At 34.7% G+C, this 19510-nt stretch overlaps 1 protein-coding gene across 2 annotated transcripts in view; it reads left to right on the top strand.

The window, feature by feature from the left end:
- Positions 1–19510, top strand: part of RFX3 (regulatory factor X3) — a 283650-nt gene that overhangs the window by 39032 nt on the left and 225108 nt on the right. For both annotated transcript variants that reach the window (XM_053656370.1, XM_053656369.1), the window contains exons 2-3: positions 8539–8597; positions 12966–13039. In XM_053656370.1, the coding sequence (XP_053512345.1) occupies positions 13006–13039 (34 nt within the window). In that variant the 5' untranslated portion in view covers positions 8539–8597; positions 12966–13005. The remainder of the gene's footprint in view (positions 1–8538; positions 8598–12965; positions 13040–19510) is intronic.

The raw sequence follows: 19510 nt of genomic DNA, 5'->3' as shown, positions 1-19510 counted from the left end.
TGTGCACCTAGTCCTGTGACTGTTACTCTAGTATTCCTACCCACTGTGTTAATAACTATGCTCAAATTATTTAATAATTCAAGTTATGTTTTCCAATTAAAAAAGTTCTTCAGGAGCCACCTTAGGAATGTTGGTGGCCTGCAGACCAGGTCCTTTTTTTGTCTTTTTACTTTTGGGACTCTGAGTAATATTTCATTAGAAGATAGACTGTTTATTATTCCCAAAACTATAAAGTAGAGTAGCAGACTATATCTTTGTTTTTGTTCTTGCATTCTGCTAAAAGTGGTGATCAATAAACCTTCCCCTCCTGGCGTTGTGGCTTTAGGAGCGAAAGTTAGACTCGACATTTTCTTTATTTCTGTTTCTTTTCAACTAACATTTACTGAATTAACATAGTACACAGGATACATGAGATACTAGCTTTTTATCAGGGTCAGTGACAGTTGGTTTTAAAATGGTAGTAATATAGTATTTAAAATATAAAAAAAATTATAAGAATTAAAAGATAAACGGCATGTTAAACATGTCTTCCTCATAGAGTGACACTAGTAAGCATCATCATTTTTATACAACTTAAAACATTGCTTGAATTTTATAATCTGAAGCCTTTTACATTGGGTCTTAAAACTAATTTCCGTAAACTACTGTATATGTATAGAGCCTTGAAAATTCTAGGCTCTATAGAATAGTCGCATAAACTTATAGTCACATTTATGAATAATGTTAAGGAATGGTTCCTTCATCATATAGAATTCTAGAGTCTTTGATAATAATGGATTCCAAAACATATTTTCACCTTGACTAAGTATGCATGTAAACCTAATTACATTGTAAAAATCTGTGAAATTACCTTCAAATAGAAAATAGATTCAATCAGTGTTCCAACAAACACGTGAACTTTAATAATGGCTAAAAGTTAATCACACAAATTTAAGACGAGTAATTGTTTAGATGCAAATCATAGCATTCTACAAATTGAATATGTGTCAGTAATTTTGCGCTTTTAAAAGTGAGCATGACTCTGGAGTATTATTTTTCTTAAACTAGTCATTGATCTGTCAGAATGCTATAGTAAACATGGTACTAGTGCAGTTATTTTTCCATATTTCATTTTGAACATGGAGCAGCACTTAAAAGGGAAGTAAAAATGGGTATTGACAGTAGTGAAGAAAGATTTAAGCCGTGGAAGTTACCTATTTAGTGCAGGGAAAGGAGGAGAAAAACTTAAAATCTGTTTTCTAGTTTACTTGTGTTTCTCTTTTTTTGTCTTAACCTTTCAGCGAAAATCAGTGAAGCAGCAAAATGACAAGTGTGTTAGAGAGAGCCTTGTATCTCCTTGAAAGCTCGACCTAAGTAGAATGAGTTTAAATTATAGAAAGGGTGATTTTAATTTGTCATAAAGAAGACACCCCCTAAAAAGGTATTAAACTCTGGAGTGGTGGTAGAGCTATTTGGGAGGTCATACCATATAAAAATTTTCATGACCAGAATGGTTATTCAGCTAGACATACATTTTATCTTTAAAGTCTTCTCCAAATTTAAAGTTTTTAACTATAATTGCTCTGTAATTTCTTAGAAATGTAATGCAGTATGCACATAAATATGCTTTTATAACTAAAGATAATACATGTAATTTATGGATATCCTTTTATTATTTTTTCAGTGATAAAGTAAGTTAAAAATTGCAAGTGCATTTAAAATTTTGGATTATAGAAAGAACTAAAATGCCCTTAATCAAAGAGATAATGTAAATTTTATCTTCTGTACACTTTAAAAATACTTGGTAGAAATACAAAGGAAGCCAATAGTTAGATGGGAATGTGAGAATGAAGCTCTGTCCTTTGGCAAGTCAGTCTAGTGCAAACAGCCCATGGGTTTTTGAGTTAGTCAGACCTGAGCTTGCATCTTAGTTCCCTCAGTTATTAAGTCAATATCCTTAATAATATGGGGATAATAACTGTTGCCTGGAAAACTTGTGAAAATTACTTAATGAGCTTAAATTATAGAAAGGATGACTTTAAATCATCATAAAGAAGACATGAAGAAGACAATGCTGGGTCACTTCATTTCCCCTGTAAGTCTTACAAGTTTCTCTAGAAGTTTAATCAGGAAACAATAGGACAGGGAAGGGATAAATGGGCATATTTGGGAGATGGGGTTCAGCATATTTTTTGCATTTACTATTTAACTTAAATCTTACTATATCCTGCTGTAGTCAACAAGAATTTACTGCTTTTTTACATTAAGGAGAAACCAGTTTTGGTCCTATCCTGAGCAAAAGCTTCATTATCAGACCTACCTTTAGGAAGAAAGCCATGTAGAGTTGTAAGTAGGCAACCACTCGAAAAGCAGAAAATGTGAAATGCCTTCAGGTCTTAACACCTGGAGAAACTTTCTTTTATCAAAAGGAATTAAATGTTTAAAAAGAGCAGTGTCACAGATGCACTGTTTTCTTTCAATTTAGGGTCTGTCAGCTCTCATTTTTTAAATTTTAATTAGCACAATTATATTAGGGTTCCTTTTAACCACTCCTTAAGTACCCTTACCTCTCTCCCCCACCCTAGCTATACAAGTCAGGTGCCTATCATTGGTATCTTGGATAGTTAGGCATCTCATTTAATAACTTTAATTTTATAACTGTGTCTAATATTTATTAAGTGCTACCTATGTAAGAAGCACTGGGTAAGTAGCTTGTATATACCCGCTTAATCTTCACATTATCTGTCTGAGAGAAGTAGGTACCACAGATCCATGATCCCCTATGTTCACTTCTAAAAATCATCAGCTTCCCTATTTGTGGGTAAACTAATTTAGCTGCAAAACCTGCACTAAATGAGATGTGGCTACTTAACAGTCTTTATTTATCCTTCATTTAGGTACAGAAATGTTAGTATGTATGATTATGGATTGCTGCTCTAGATCCACCGGGGGAGTTACATATATATGTATGTATTACTTCCTAAATTCAAAAATTTCTAAGTCATGTGACATATCTGCCCCAGGGGTTAAGAATAGGGTGTTGTGAACCTGTTTCATTATTTTGTATATGAGAACACTAGTACTAGAGGAAGTTAAGTAAATTGACAAGATTTGAATGGTACGCTAAGATGTTAAGTAAATTACTCAGGTAAAGCACAGGACAGTAAAGCCAAATTTAAACCCAGTTGTCTTACTTCGGAGCCCAGACTCTTAAACCACAAGGCTGTTTTGCCACTCAGTTACCATGGCAAGATTGAGTTTTGTTGGCACCAGTGTGTACGTTGTAAGTTGACACATTGCTTAGCTCTACTAACAGAGGAAGGCATATACCTGTATATTTTAATGGAAGATAATTCTCTTATAATTTGTATTTGGATGTGGACTATTATGCTTTCCTACATATTTTGGATAGATGTGTCTTATCATAGAATTCCCCTAAGTACAATGGAGCATAGTCACAAAGTCCTGTCTCATGTCGAGATAGAAAACTGTCAAGTTTCTCTTCATTATTTTCTGTCATTTGGTTCTCACTCAAGCTAGAAAGTGCTGGTTTTGACTTTATTCAACAAATAATTATTTAATGCCTACCATGTAATAGTCTAGAAATACAATATTGAGCAGGAAAATTATCCCTATCTTAACAGAGACACTGTTGTCATTATGGATGGGACTGTTCTTGGTGGGGTCCACAAGTAGCACCATGTTTAAGCAAATGTGGTTCAAAGTGCCATCAGAACCACTCTTGCTCCTCAGTTGTGGCAACCAAAATAGTCTTCAAAGTTTCCAAAGTCCCTAGGTGGGAAACAGGGTAGTGGTATATCTGGGAGTTATTTACACTCAGTCCTGAGAGTAGTAGCAGCCCATTTGCCCATCCACTGTCCAAGTTGTATAATTTATTTTAAGTCTTTTTATTTTCCTGGAAAGTAAAATAAAGTAAATGCAAAGTAAATATAATGGAGAGAACTACAAAGCAAATAACTAATCTGCTTACCCTGTGAGTACAATAGCTAAACTAAAAAGCAAAGTTAATTCTGTGCTTTGCCTGGGTGTTAATTGGAACATCAGCTGAACACCAAAAGGTTACGGGTTTGATTTTTGGTCAGAGCACACTCCTAGGTTGTGGGTTTGACCCACAGTCTGGGCGCATATGGGAGGCAACCCATTGATGATTCTCACATTAATGTTCCTCTTTTTCTTTCTCTTTCTATATCTATCTGTCTGTCTCTCTCCCTCTCCCTTCTCTCTAAAATCAATAAACATGTCCTTGGATGAGGATTTAAAAAAAAACCAAAAACAAAGTTAATCATGGATAATTATATCCATGGCTAATTGAGAATCTCATTATACTGTACGAGTAACAAGTGTAAGTTAGGCTCCCAGTTTAACATACCAAGTGATACTAGATTTTTTTGAGCTATAGAATCAAAGTCTCTTGGCTTTAATATATATAAGTTATTTTTCAAAGACATATAATGTAGCATACTTATGCCATGTATATTTTATAGCATGTAAACATTTCTAGTTCACTTCTAAATTTTGAAGTGACATTTTTATTTTTTTTGAAAAGATTTGTTTAATTTTAGAGAGAGGGGAATGGGGGGAGAAAGAAAGGGAGGGAAACACTGATGTGAGAGAGAAACATCTATCAGTTGCCTGATATGCATGCACCCCCACTGGGGATTGAACTGCAACCCAGGCATGTGCCTTGACCAGGATTAGACCTTTTGCTTTGTGGGAAGATGCCAAACTAACTGAGCCACCCTAGTTAGAACTGAAGTGACATTATTAAAGAAATTACAAATTCTAAATGATTTGAAGAAAGAAACTACTATAAAGGACTTTGATTTTGAATCTATCATTTGAAAGGGGAATGAATGCACATATTCATTCCTCTGTCATTCATTCCTTCCATGTCAACTGATTTTTAACCAGTATTTTATATTAAAAATAACACTTGAAAGTTTATATAGAGTCTCAGCTTTATGACTGTTGACAATATTATTATTAATTTTAGCCCTTACCCGAGAATATGTTCTTATTGATCTTAGACAAAGAGGAAGGGGAAGAGAAAGAGAATGAAAGAGAAACATCAGTGTGAGAGAGAAACATCAGATGGCTGCTTCCCATAAGCATCACAACTGAGGCTTTAACCTGCAACCTAGGTATGTGCCCTGACGGGAAATTGAACCTGCAACCTTTTGGTGTATGGAACGATGCTCCAACCAACTGAGCCATCTGGCCAGGGCACAGTTGACATTATTGTAAATGCAAATAATTATATTGTATTAAGATCACAAAAATTACATATGCTCAATGTAAAACACTCTGAAAATTCAGAAAGTTACAAAGAAGAAAGCAAAAAAAGTCATTCTGCTTGATGATTGCATATCTGCTCCCAAGATTGCTGCCATACTTTCTCAGGGCCTGTCTCAGTGCATGCCTGTGTGCTCACTCTGGTGCTCTTGAGTGTGCTTCTGCTCAGACATGTGCTCTCTCTCCTCTGCAAATGCAGGTCTTACAAAAATTGAGGCATAGAATTTGTTTAACTTTGCTAATCGTATCTTAAACATCTTTCATGATAATAATATTTTATATCTATTGGCATTATATGAATGTATCATTTACTTAAGCAGTTCTCTAGCTAGGCGTTTAGGTGGTATCTTGTATTTTGATAATTATGATTAATTATGTGTGCTCTTTCGTGCAACTGTCCATTTACTTCCATTATATGAATCCTTAGGAATAGAATTGCTGACTAGAAGATGTGGGTGTATTTTGAATGTTTTAATCAACTACTAGATTGCTCTCTGAAAAGGTCATGCCATTGTAAACTCCCACCAATAGTGATTTAATACACACACACACACACACACACACATACACACAGTTATTTTTTTGTATGCTCTTCGATACAGGGCATGATCAAATTTTGTATTTTTTTCTTTTTTTGTTTTTTGGTCAATCTGATAGTTAAAAAAATTATAGTTGGATTTGCATTTTTTGATAATTAATGACTAAAAAATTTAAAAAGCATATTTATTAGCCATTTGTATTTATTTTGTTGACTGTCATTTATATCTTTAACCCATTTTTCTGTTGGACAGTTTCTTCTAACCCTCCTCCTCCTTTTAACTTTCAAGACCTCTTCCTAATATAAGGATATGAATTTTTATTTGTCATTGATACTGCACATATTTTACCATTTAAAATATTTGCTTTTTTTGGTATTATTTTAGAGATATTTTGTTATGTAAATGTACCACTTTTTTTCACTTCGTATTTCTACATTATAATATGATATAACTCATTAAGACTCAGTAGATGGAATAAAGATATTAGATGTTTAAAAAAATGAAGGTTACTTTTTAGATGGGAAACCATTTTGCAGATGAGGAAGGTGATAAATTGCTGATGTTAATTAGATATGTGTACTGTGATTACTGTTTCAATAGCTGCATATAAAATAGGAATTGTGAGAGTGAGATATTTTGATATAGTTGAAAGACTCCTTGCTTTAAATGCCAGATAGTCCTGGCTTGCTTCATTTCTTCATTAACGTAGACAACAAATATTTATCAAGTACTGATTGTACATTAAACATTCATAGTAGATTCTCTATATACTAGCTGTGTGACCATGGACAGGTTACTTAAGTAATCAGTATTTTGACCCAGTTTATTTATTTGTAAAAGAGGGATAATACCTACCTTTTTGAGTTATTGTAAGGGTTAGTTAGAATTTTACCTGAAGTACCTAGCAGCACCTGACATACACGTATAATCAGAAAACAATAAATCAGTTAGTGTTGGTATCGTTACTCTTTATAGTAACTGAACATAGTGTAATTTTAGCCTATTGTTATGTGTAATATCATTGCTGTGGTAGTAATTTAGCACATGGATTAATTAACTATGATTATTATAATTTTATTAGTAGAATTGAGCCTAGCTCAGTTGTCTATACTTAGAATCCTATTATATAAATAATACTTTCTATATTTGTATAGCAGTTTAGCTTTTAAAGCCTTTTTCTTATTTCTTGTCTTATTTTTCACTGTATAATTGAGCAGCTGAAATATAGAAAGATGACTTGTCCAAAGCCATATGGCTTATAAGTGATTAATCAGGTTCAAATTTCCCTTCCACCTATGTTTAAGATTCTCAGTGACCCTAGATTGACCCTCAGTATGGGAACGCTCAGAGAATGGGGTCTGAGTGTAACTGCCCGGTCTCCCCTTAGCTTTAGCCATTTTATAGTTTCTTGTGTTTTTCCCGTTTCAGTTATGTGAACATTGGCCTTAATGTTTTAGTTTATTATAGCAGTGATTTTCAACCTTTTTCATCTCATGACACATGTAAACTAATTACTAAAATTCTGCAGCACACCAAAAAGTGTATTTTTTGTCAATCTGTCAAAAACACAAGATAGAATTTTGATTGATTTGTTAAAAAATAGTGTTTACCTACCCTTTTTACTCCAAAGTGGCTTTCTGAAAAACGAGGTGCCTATACTGGTGTATAAGGATTTCTGGTACCAGGAATTAACCAATCAACCCCGGTGGGTTCAATTCCTGGTCAGGGCACATACTTAGGTTGTAGGTTCCGTCCCTGGTGGGGGCGCATACAGGAAGCAGCCCATTGATGTTTCTCTGTCATACCAATGTTTCTCTTTCTTTCTCCCTTTTCTCTCTCTAAAATCAATAAACATATCCTTGGGTGAGGATTTAAATAAATAAATAAATAAAAGCATTAACCAATGGGTGTACACAACCTTATGTGATGTGAACAGTAAGATGTAACTCTATTATGTGACCTATGCACTTATGGCTCAACACAGGACATTCCCAGCTATTGTGTTGACTGTTGTCATTTTTTTATTTGACAGATTGAGAGGTTAGTGCCCCTGACTAAGTAGTTGGGTATTGTAAAGTGGATGGAAATCACTGTCTGTAGCATTGGTGGTGGTTACAGTGAATCATACCTCTGGGTATTCATGTGGTTGTGAAGACCCTTTCCTTTCAATTTGGACTGGGTTTGTAGCTTACTTTAACAAATAGAATGCAACAGAATTAAACTGTTCCAGGTCTGGGTGTAAGCCCTAGGAAGGCCAAGTAGCTTTTGCTTTTGTGTTTTTTGGAGACCTGAATAATCATGTCAGAAATCTGGCTACCTTCCCAGAGAGAGCATTTGGAAAAAAGGTCACATGGATACAGAGAGGCCCTGAGATTATGTGGAGAGAGAAGCCTAGTTATCCTAGCTGAGCCCACTTCCCACCTGTCAGTTGAAAGCTATCATGGGTGACCATCAGAATGGCCTGGCTAAGCCCAGCTCAGACTGCAGAATTATGAATGAATAAAATGATTCTTTTCTTGAGTCAGAGGTTTCGGGACAGGTTGTTAAACAACAAAAGGAGCATAACATGTTTGTGAAAATAAAAGCTTTGCTAAAGGATATTTACTTTTCTTGTCCTCTTCTGACAGTTTTGGTCTTTCCTTGGCTTACAAATATCAGGCAATGTTGAAGAGAGATAATAGTAATAAATTACTCTTTTCCTTTACAGAAATTCACCTTATTCTACTACAACTACATGGGGTTGGCTGATACTTGGTTGTATCTGAGGTAAACCAATCTCGCTGTACTGAATCTCTTCGGAGAAATCTTGGGTGATAGGGTTGCTCTATGTAGGTCTCTGAGTCCTCTGTTAAATTTCTCACTCCTAGTCTTTTGTGACTACTTTATCACTGTGAGAGTTGAATTGGATTTGGCCTATCTCAGCCAAGTAAGACAAGATGGAATAGTCTTTCTTGCTCTGATTTGAACTGATGTCTGTTGTCCAAAAAAGACTTGGGAACGTATTCTGGGGCTGAGAGTGAATCTCAGACCAGGAATCATCTTATTTTTGATTATTTACATATTAGCAGGAAAGATATAGTACAGTGAGACATTGCTCGTGCAGTTTATTTTTTCCCTCTCAGAGATTAGTTTCTCTCCTATTGAAATAATTCTTTCATGCTTCTACTGGAGATAAGAATCAGTGATCCAACATTTTATAAGTATATTTTTTAACAATTTTTTTGTTAAAAGTGCTTTTTTGTTTCAAAAACTATGTGAAGATAGAATTAGTATTTCAGAGCTTGATTGGCTTTTAGATCAATGGAGTGAGGGCCTCAGTATATTTGATCTCCCTCCAAAACAACAAGAACATGGGCAAAATAATTACAATAAACCATTTTAGAATTCTGGCAATTAACCAAAACCAGAAAATGAACTGAAAATCCACTGCCTGAGAGAAAACTACTGAACCTTGAGAAAATGGTGGGATCTGTGAGGTGAGGTGATTTCCATCTTCCCTCCATCCCCAGCTTAGTGGCATAGCAAAAGCTGACAGCATTACAGACAATGAAGAGATCTTACTACTTTTGGAGATCCACTAAAAGTAGCAGCTCCAAAGCACAGTTCTTATTTTGTCCATGCTGCAGCTCCCTGGGAAAAACTATTCTCTGAGTGGTTGGCTATTTGATTTGACTTGGACCTCAGCTCAGCTGGGGGAAGAAAAAGCCTAACCCCAAGGACTTTGCTGAAACAATAGTGACTGTTGGCAAGGTATCCACTGCTTAAGGCTGTGATTTCAGTTTAGGCAAAGAGTCTGGCCAGGATTTTAAAAGGAATCCTGTAGATTTAGCCAACCATAGGGATTTTGAAAAGCTCCAACATATTCCTGGATGTCTAAAAGGTTGCACAATGTGCAAGAGTGTACACATTCCCAGGGAAGACCTGGGAAAGGAGATCACCTCTGGCTGAGGTTTTATATAAGTACAAAATGAAGATTAGTGCTGTCTTATAAATTGTCTGAAGATTGAAGTAGTACTTCTCACAAAGATTCCTTGAGCAAAGGTGGAAGACAGACAAGCATTTAAGGAAATCCTCTGACCAGTCATTTAGGTCACTAAATTATACTGACCCTGTGCGACTCCTAGAATACAGGCTTAAAAATAAAAATAAGAACTTAAAAAATAATTTAGCAGAGAGCTCAGTGACCCCACACTACAGGCAATAAATGTCGAATCTACAGAATGAGTTCATGAGAGTGCTAAACAAATAATCAGCATCAATAAAAATGGAATCAATGTTAAAAAGCTTTGGTAGAGCAGTGTAGAGAATTTTGATACTAGAGTTGTTAAAATACATTTTATAAAATGTTCAGTTTTCAACAAAAAATTGTGAGATCCAAGAAACAGGAAAGTATGCCACATACATGGGGGGGGGGAAATACAAAAATCAACCAAGGGAAAACTGTCCCTTTGGGTGCCGAGATTGGACTTAATAGAAAAGACTTTAAGTCAGCTTTTCTAAATCTGTTCAAAGAATTAAAGATACCATGTCTAAAGAATTAAATTAAGGTATAAGAATGATGTCCTGCCAAAGAGAATATCAATCAAGTAGAAACTATATAAAAGGAATCATATAAAAATTGTGGAGTTTTTAAGTATAACTGAAATGAAAAACTGACTACACGAGCTTAACAAATATAAGTTGACAGATGAAATAGTTTGTTAACTTGAAAATAATTCACTAGAAGCCCTGGCTGGTGTAGCTCAGTGGATTGAGCGTGGGCCTGTGAACCAGAGTATGGCGGTTTGATTCCCAGTCAGGGCACGTGCCCGGGTTGCAGGCCAGTTCCCAGCAGGGGACACACAAGAGGCAACCATACACTGATATTTCTCTCCCTCTCTCATTCCCCTTCCCTCTAAAGATAAATAAATAAAATATAAAAAAAAAAACAATAATTCACTAGAGCTTATCCATTGTGAGGAGTAGTAAGAAAATAAAGAAAATGAACAGAGCTGAAGGGGATCAACATGATGTCATCAAGCGCACCAACATACGCACAATGGGAGTCTCAAACCGAGAAGACCAAAAGAAAGAGACAGAGAGAATACTTAAATAAATAATGGCAGAAAAGTGAAATTAAAAATATTAACACATTCAATAAACTCAGTGTATTTCACACTTAGACACATCACAGTCAAATTTACAAAAGTGAAATTTTGAAAGCAGGAAAGAGAAAAATAACATATAAAAGGGATCCCCAATAAGACTAATAATTGATTTCTTATTCCAGAAACCTTGGAGGCTAGAAGACATTTTCAAAATATTAAAAAGACAGTCAGCCAGGAGTTCTGTATTTAGCTGAACTTCAAAGATTAAGTTAAGACATTTACAAATAAACACTGAGAGAGGTTGTTGCCAGTAGACCTACCCTACAGGAAATGTTAAGGGGGGTCCTTCAATTTGAAACAGAAGAAACTAGACAATAAACTCTATCCCACATGAGAAACAACAATAGTAATAGTAACTACATAATTATTAGGAAAGACATGCATAAAAATACACATAAATGCACTTTTCCTTGGAACTTTTCTCCTGTTTTAAAGACAACTGCATGAAGGAATAATAAAAATTTGTTGATGAGCTTATAACATGTGGAGATATAATTTGAAGATAATAGTAAAAAGAAAGAGAATGGAGGTGTATTACAAGAAAGTTTGTAGGTATTATTAGAATTAATTCAGACTAGAATATTATTATTTTTATTTTTATTTTCTTTTGGTAAGATGTTCTTTTTAAAAAAATTTATAAAGATTCATTTATTTATTTTTAGAGAGAGGGGAAGGGAAGGAGAAAGTGAGGGAGAGAAACATCAATGTTTGGTTGCCTCTTGCATGCCCCCTATTGGGGATCTGGTCTGCAACTCAGGCATGTGCCCTGATTAGGAATCAAACCAGCTACCTTTTGGTTCTCAGGCCCATGATCAATCCACTGAGCCTCACCAGCTAGGGCCAGACTAGATTGTTTTAAATTAAAATGCTAATTGCAAATTCTAGGGCAACCACTTAAGGAAATAATGCAAAAAATTTAATGTCAGAAACAAGGAAATGAAAAAAGTGCATTAGAAAATATCTATTTAAACACAAAGAAAGTAGGAATTAAGGAACAGATGATACTACAAAGTTGAAATATACTCTTAAGAATAAAGGTTATAGTGTCTAATTTTCATGTTAAATAATGTATTTATATAATCTTTAAATTTTTAAAATTTTGTTTTGGGGGAGGAGAGAAAGAAGCATTGATTTGCTCTTCTACTTGTTATGTATTCATTGGTTGATTTTTGTATGTACCCTGACTGGGGATTGAACCTGCAATCTTGGCATATTGGACAGTGTTCTAACCAGCTGAGCTATCTGACCAGGGCCCATTTATGTAATCTTTAAGGAAATGTTAGCAGTAGAATGTTTTGGTTCGTGGAGCTTCTTACGGATTTAATTTTACAATACTACTTGGCACTTATCAGTAGATTTTACACATATAGTGTAAGAAAAATGCACCAAAGTGAAGTCAGTGTGAATAGATTTCATGATCCCTAAGTTTTTAAATGTGCCTTTGTTCCCTGGAGATGAAACAGCTATGTATGGAAATGAGAGATGCCCTTGAAGATATCCTTGATTTTGTTTCTGAAATTTGGGTATAGAAAATTTAGTTCTTTTCTTCTTCTAAATGTGTGGGGATGGAGAGAAGATGAACAAAAAGGAATAGAGGAGATCATGGGGGAAAAGGCATCTGTAGATAAATACACATAAACAAATGAGCTGTGGCAAAGGGAAATGACCTGGGCAGAATATTTCAGGAGTCATGAGAAGTATTTTTGCCTGCATTTTTATATATTATTGGTTCTATTCTCTTAAAGTGCCTAGCTCAGGCATGATCGCAAAATGGATTTTTCAACATAATTTAGAGTCGCCTAATTTATAATTTACTACATTTGCCTTTAGAAAGTTAAATCCATGTTTAGCTTTGTGATGTGAAGAAAGTTTAATTATATCAAACAATATATGTAATTTCCTTATTATAGAAAAATTTGCTTAAATAAATTTTCTTACAAATGATTTAAACTATAATTTAAAAATGAAATTTTCAATCTGTTTTCAGTCCCAGCACAGTTGAAGAATAAAGCATAGTTGCATCAGTAATGATGGCTCACTCAACTGGGAGCATCTCTCTGGGTGAGAATAAGTAAAATTTTAAAATATTGCCAAACAATTCTGATACAGTATACCTCCTTTTCATTTTAAATTACACATTTAAAGCATAGAGTCCTAGAATCTTATGGGAATTGGTATTATAAGAGATTACAATGATTAAAATTGAATCTACTCATGTGAGACTATTTTGTTTTCTTCAGTAATATTAAACCTTTTAATACTTCTATTAACCTTACCGGAGTTTTCAACACAATTTAATTTTTAGTTTTTTTTAAACCATATTAACCATTTTAAGTGTATAGTGCAATAGAGTTAACTATATGGACATTTGTTCAACAGATATCTAGAACTACTTTTTCATTGTACAAACTGAAACCCTTTACCCATTGAAGAATAACTCCTTTTTCTCCTCACCTCAGCCTCCGGTAATGGCCAAACCACTTTCTATGTGTTTGACTACTTATATGTCTTATATACCTCAAGTGGAATCATGCAATGTTTATTTTTTTGTGACTGTTTTATTTTACTTAGCATAATCTCCTCAAGGTTTATCTATGTTATAGCATATGACAGGATTTCCTTTTTTTAAGGCTGAGTGATGTTCCGTTGTATTTGTATACTACATTTTTTTATCCGTTCACCCACTGATAGGCATTGAGGTTGCTTTCACCTCTTGGCTATTGTGGCTAATGAAGCAATGATCATGGGTATACAGATGTCTCTTTGAAATTTTGTTTTTAATTCTTCCGGATGTACATCTAGAAGCGCTGGATTATATAATAATTCTGTTTTTAATTTTTTGAGAAACTTCTGTGATGATGTTTTTTATAATAGTTGTACATTTACACTTTCCATTAACAGTACACAGTGGCTCTGATTTCTTTGATCCTTACCTACACTTACTATTTTGTTTTTTCAAAAATTAAAAAAATTTATAGTGGCTATCCTAACAGTTCCTAGGTTCTTAACTTACTGTTAACATGTTAAGTCTTTATTTTATTTACTCATTTTTCACTTTCTAAAGAAACAATAGTTATTTTAGGAGGTTTCCTGCAATTATTGCAGATCTTTATACTTCCCTCATCTCAAACACTAGAACATCATTTGGGGCCAGTATTTTATTTTATTTTTAAGGGACCTAGATGCCTTTAGTTATTTTCTAAGTTTTATGCTGTTCTTTATTTTTTAATTTTATTAAATGACATTGGTTAATAAAATTATATAGGCTTCAGGTGTACAGTTCTGTACTATATCATCTGTATCTGTATTGTGTTCACCACCCAAAGTCAGATGTCCTTCTGTGACCATGTATTTGACCCCTTTACTACTTTCCCCCACCCCTCTTTCCCTCTGGTAACCGCCATACTGTTGTCTGTGTCCGTGAGTTTTTGTTTGTTACTTTCAGTTTTATATTCCAAATATGAATGAAATCGTAGGGTTCTTGACTTTTTTCCAGCTTAGTTTGCTTAGCACAATGTTCTCAAGATCCATCCATGTTGTTGCAAATGGCAGTATTTCACTTTTATTATGACTGATTAGTGTGTCCATTGTATAGATATGCACCACATCTTTGTCCATTCATCTGTTGAAGGGCACTTTGGTTGTTTCCATGTCTTAGCCACTGTGAATTATGCCGCAGTGAACATAGGGTCATATATCTTTATGAAGAAATGTTTTCAAGTTTTTCAGTTAGATACCCAGAAGAGGGTTGCCTTGGTCATATGAAGCTACCTCTATTCTTAATTTCTTTCTTTATTTTTTTAAAGGAACTTTCATACTGTTTTTCATAGTGGCTATGCCAATCCACATTCCCACCAACAGCAAATGAGGGTTTCTTTTTGTTTACAACCTCTCCAACACTTGTTATTACTTGTCTTTTTAATAATAGGCATTCTAACAGGTATGAGGTGGTGTCTCAATGTAATAATAGCTTTTATTTGTATTTCACTAATGGCTAATGCAGTTGAGCTTCATTCCAAAAAATAAAAAATAAATAAGGGAACACTATGAAAACTATATTGACTCCATCAGAAAGAGCAATATAAGAATAGTGGGTATACCAGAAGGAGAAGATAGGGAGAAGGGAACAGGAAGCTGCTTGAAGCAGTTGACGAGAACGTCCCAAACCTATGGAAAGAGCTGGATCCTGGAATTTGGTGTTGAATATAGTGTAAAACTGGACATTTGAATTTCTTCACAGTTTAACAGAAATGGTGAGACACAGTTCTTTTCTGTTTCTACTTATAGTTTCTAAAATTATAAACTTGCCATGATGGCCTCATCATCACAATGGTGATTGCTGTCACTGGGCTGGTTTGTCTGCTCTGCTTTCCAAGCAGTCCATAAATGCCCCACCTCTGAATGTATTACTCCAGTGTGCATCTAATGTTTTCTGCAGCTCTCTCTGAACTTGGTTGTCTCTACCTCACTTCCCCTGTGGCACCTGCTTGTGAATCTTACTGTCAGCCATTCTTCACAGAAGTCTTGCTAAGTGGAGTTGTGTTGCCAAAGTCTGCTTCATTGCTGGTATATCAGCTCCTTTCTAGTCCCCTGTTATTTGATGATCCTGTCTAGGTATTTAATAGTAAGTATAGCTTATAGGTGATATTTACAATTATGTTCAAAACAGCAGATAAAATAACGCTTCTGATTCATTTAGTTCTCACAGCTATATATATTTGAGCATTTTTTGTTTTGAAGGTGTTTAGATTGGTTGGGACCTCAATGTTTCTTCTAACTTTTTTCTTTTAAAGACTGTACTGTAATATCATAAGGTTGAAAAAAAATAAAATTTGGGGGCAGATCTGTATTCAGGTTTCGACTCTTGCACTTGTTGGCTGACTTACCTTTAGATATTTCTTATCCTCCCTGAGGGAGAAATCTCATCTGTAATTTGAAGATAATGATACCTTTTATTTTTAAGGCTTCATTGATACTGTGAGCTTGCGTTTTTAGGAAGCCTTTTCACCGAGGCTATCACATTAGAATTTCCTTCTTACAAATAGTGAAGGTGAAGGGAATTTCAGATGGTAGTGGTACTTTATGAACCATATTTGACAGGAGATCTCTTTTGATGATTTGAGTTCTCATAGTTTATACATTAACTAAAAAATTCATTTAAAATAGTAGGCCATAAAAAATGACGTGTGTATCTCACTAACATATATAATTGAACTGTCTTTTTATTAGTCCCAAGGCCTTTCCTTGTAGTATATAGGTTTGCCAATTGGTACTTCATGTGTTTCATAAATTTATATTCATAACAATTTCAAGTTTATATTTGGTTCTTTAATGTAGATTAAAAATTTAGACAATTGAAAAGCCATGGTTCTCAAAGTACAGTTCCCAGACCAACAGCATCAGCATCCTGTGGGAATTTCTCAGCATGTAAAACCTTTGGTTTCCCCATACTCACTGAGCCAGAATCTAAGGGGATAGGATCCAGCAGTGCATGTTTTCACACAGCCTCCATGCTAAAGTTTAAGAAGCACTATATATTTTATGCTTTACCTCAGTTTTTATATTCTCTTACCTTTGCCTCTTGCAACAGAAATGTTTCGTAGTAACTTGCCTTTATCAAGCCTTTTCAAAGTTTTGACCTTAGTTTTAAAGATACCTTTTATTTTTGGTTTCATGGTTTATCTAATGTTTAACTAATTAGCCAATTACAGTAATGATAGAACTCCCCTAATGGGGTTTTGGAATAAATACTACTGGTTTAGGGAGAACATACAACTTAGCCTTTGGGAGTACAACTGTGAGGGGCACATCAAAGAGTAATTGACAGATGGTGAGTTTTCATCACGCCATGGGCATCTGTTGGTGTGGTTGGAAAGGAAATGGAAAGTATGGGTCTGTAAGTTGGACAGGTGAAGCCTGGTATGGAGATCTTCTCAGCTATATATTTTTTTCTATATAAGCTTCTGGATTTCTCTGATCTATTTATCTTTGTAGTCCTTAATTCAGTATGCATGTTTTAGACTTTTGTTGGCCTGTAAGTAGTCTTCTTGGCTGGATCCTAAAGTTTGAAATTTGTTTTTAATTGCTCACAGATCTCCTTAGAGATCAGAGGTCAGTATTACGGAGAAGGCAGAGAATCCACCCAGTGGTTCATATGAAGGATGTGTGTATTTTATTGTTGACTCCAAACAGGACAATGCGTCACAGCTAATTCTTGAAGTAGAAAACAAAAATATTATTTCTAGCCTGAGACTGTAGCTTTTGCTCTATCTCGTAGTGTCTACTTTGATTTCAGGGAAACAAATCGTGTGTGGTGGGAGAATTCAGTTCAGTACATCCTCATGGCCATTCCTGTCACAGTGCAAGTGAAATATATGCCCACCTTTGATATACTTAAGCGTTTTCATAAGTCGACCTGAAATCTGACCTACTGAGTTGAAAATATTGCTCTTTGGCAATATTCTGGGTGGAGTTTTGATTGAGCTCCTTTTTAAATCTATATTTTAATTATTTGTATATTTTTAACTACATTGCTAATCGCACAGACGGAAAGGGTCTGAATAGTCTGTCTAAATCACACATGGATTGTCTTGTTATTGCAATATAAATATTAATAGAAACTACATAATGAAAAGAAAGTTAACTATTGCATAACAAAATCAGGATATTGTAACAGTTGACGAATAAGATAGTAGTAACTAGTTCCACTTAAGTTGTTCAGGTGTGGATTTGATCCTGCTTAGTGTTCATTCTTCAGTGACACAGCAACCTGGTCATCCCACCAACAAAGTTATAGGTGCTGTAAAGCTGATGGATGATTGTTGCTTAAGTGCTTAAGAGGGATTGAAGTTTTCATTAGAGATAGCTCTAAATCCACATATTTGATATGGATAGCATAAATTGTAAGTCTTTAAATTTACTTTTCTGTCTGGAGAAATATTTATTTCACTAATGAAAATCTTAGTTTTCTTCAAAATTAAGAAAAATGAGGACACAACAGAGAAGATAATTATTTAGTAAGTTTCGAACGGCAGCTATACGTTAGTGCTATGTATGTGTTAATCATTTCATCATAGCACTGTCTTTTTAGATGTTTTATCTAGATTTATCTATATTTTATCAATGGGAAAATGGATTTTAAAAGCTGCTGGCTTGCCAAAGAACATTTAACTAGTAGGTGGTAGAGCTGGGCTTTGAACGGTGGTCTGTTTAACACTAAAGCCCAACCTTTTAAATACTGTTTTACAACTTAATATCCGGTGTTTTAATATTCCTGGCCTGCTTTCAAAAACTTTTCCTGTCATTTCCAGAGATAACATTCAATAACTTGACAACAGTGACCTTTCTAAACAAATATAGAGTGTTACAGAGCCAGATGGCCAAAGATTATATTTTATTTTTCTGGCTGAACATAAATTGCCTGCTCTAAGACTGATAAAATCCAAAAAAAAAAAAAATCTTTCTGTGTCCCAGGACTTGCATCAGGCCACATGGCAAGCTAGTGCCCTTTATCATGAGCCAGTCCTGAGAACAGAACCTTATGTCTTTATACCGTAATTTAGATTAGGGCCTATTGAGAGAGCAAGAAACTTTTACTAAATGAGATCATTCTGGGCTTCAGTAATGGCAGTGCATTGGGGTAGGAAGATTCTGAGGAATTAAAAACAGAAAGGCAGTAGTATTACTATCTGTCCTATTAAGTGGATGTAAGCAAGGAAAACACTGATTTATAACTCAATAGATTGCCAAATTAAGCATCTTTGGTTTTTTTTGTTGTTGTTGGGAGTTAAGTAGGATTTTTATGATAGTTAGAAACTTATTCTTGATCCTTCAAAATCTGGGTGGAAGTCCTGACAGTCTTAGATAAATATCTTCAGAAAATATGTGTATGTCTCATAAACTTACTATATTAGAAATATAAGTTACTATATCACGCATAAGCATAAACATAATGCCTTCATGAGCTAAGTTACACTTAGTGAAGTTCAGATTTAGAAAGACCAGGTTACACAGGATAGGCATACAAATGTTTGAAAGGTATGTTGAAGCCAACTTGTAATTGACAGTAAATTATGCAACAAAAGAAGCACTGGATTTGGAGTCTGGAGGACTATGTTTGAGGCCTCTGTAAGGATCCTTGAGCAAAGGATTTAAATTTTCTGGGAATCAGTTTTCATTATTTGTAAAATGAGTTTAGAATATTACCTGCCTTCTTTTATTACAGAGCTGTTCTGAAAACCAGTCGAGGGGGCATGTGACAAAGTTATGGTGATGTACAAATAAATGCTGTTGTTATGGTTGCATCATCTAGGTCATGGGAAGTATTCTAAATTGTGAATAGGACAGACATGCATTTGGAATTGCTCTCTATTCACCACAGTCTTTTTCAGCCCTCTCACCTAATCTCTCTCACAGTTGTGAGAATTACATTAGTGTAAATGCTGTCTTAAAATTGTTATAGAATAGTGATTGAGTAGCAACTGTAATGTTATCTTGAGTAGATTTCAGAAAGTTAGAAAAGAAGTAGGCAGA

This window comes from Artibeus jamaicensis, unplaced genomic scaffold (genome assembly GCF_021234435.1).
Source record: "Artibeus jamaicensis isolate MK-2021 breed Jamaican fruit bat unplaced genomic scaffold, CSHL_Jam_final scaffold_1964, whole genome shotgun sequence".
Lineage (NCBI taxonomy): Eukaryota > Metazoa > Chordata > Mammalia > Chiroptera > Phyllostomidae > Artibeus > Artibeus jamaicensis.
This window is presented reverse-complemented; position numbering and strand designations above follow the sequence as displayed.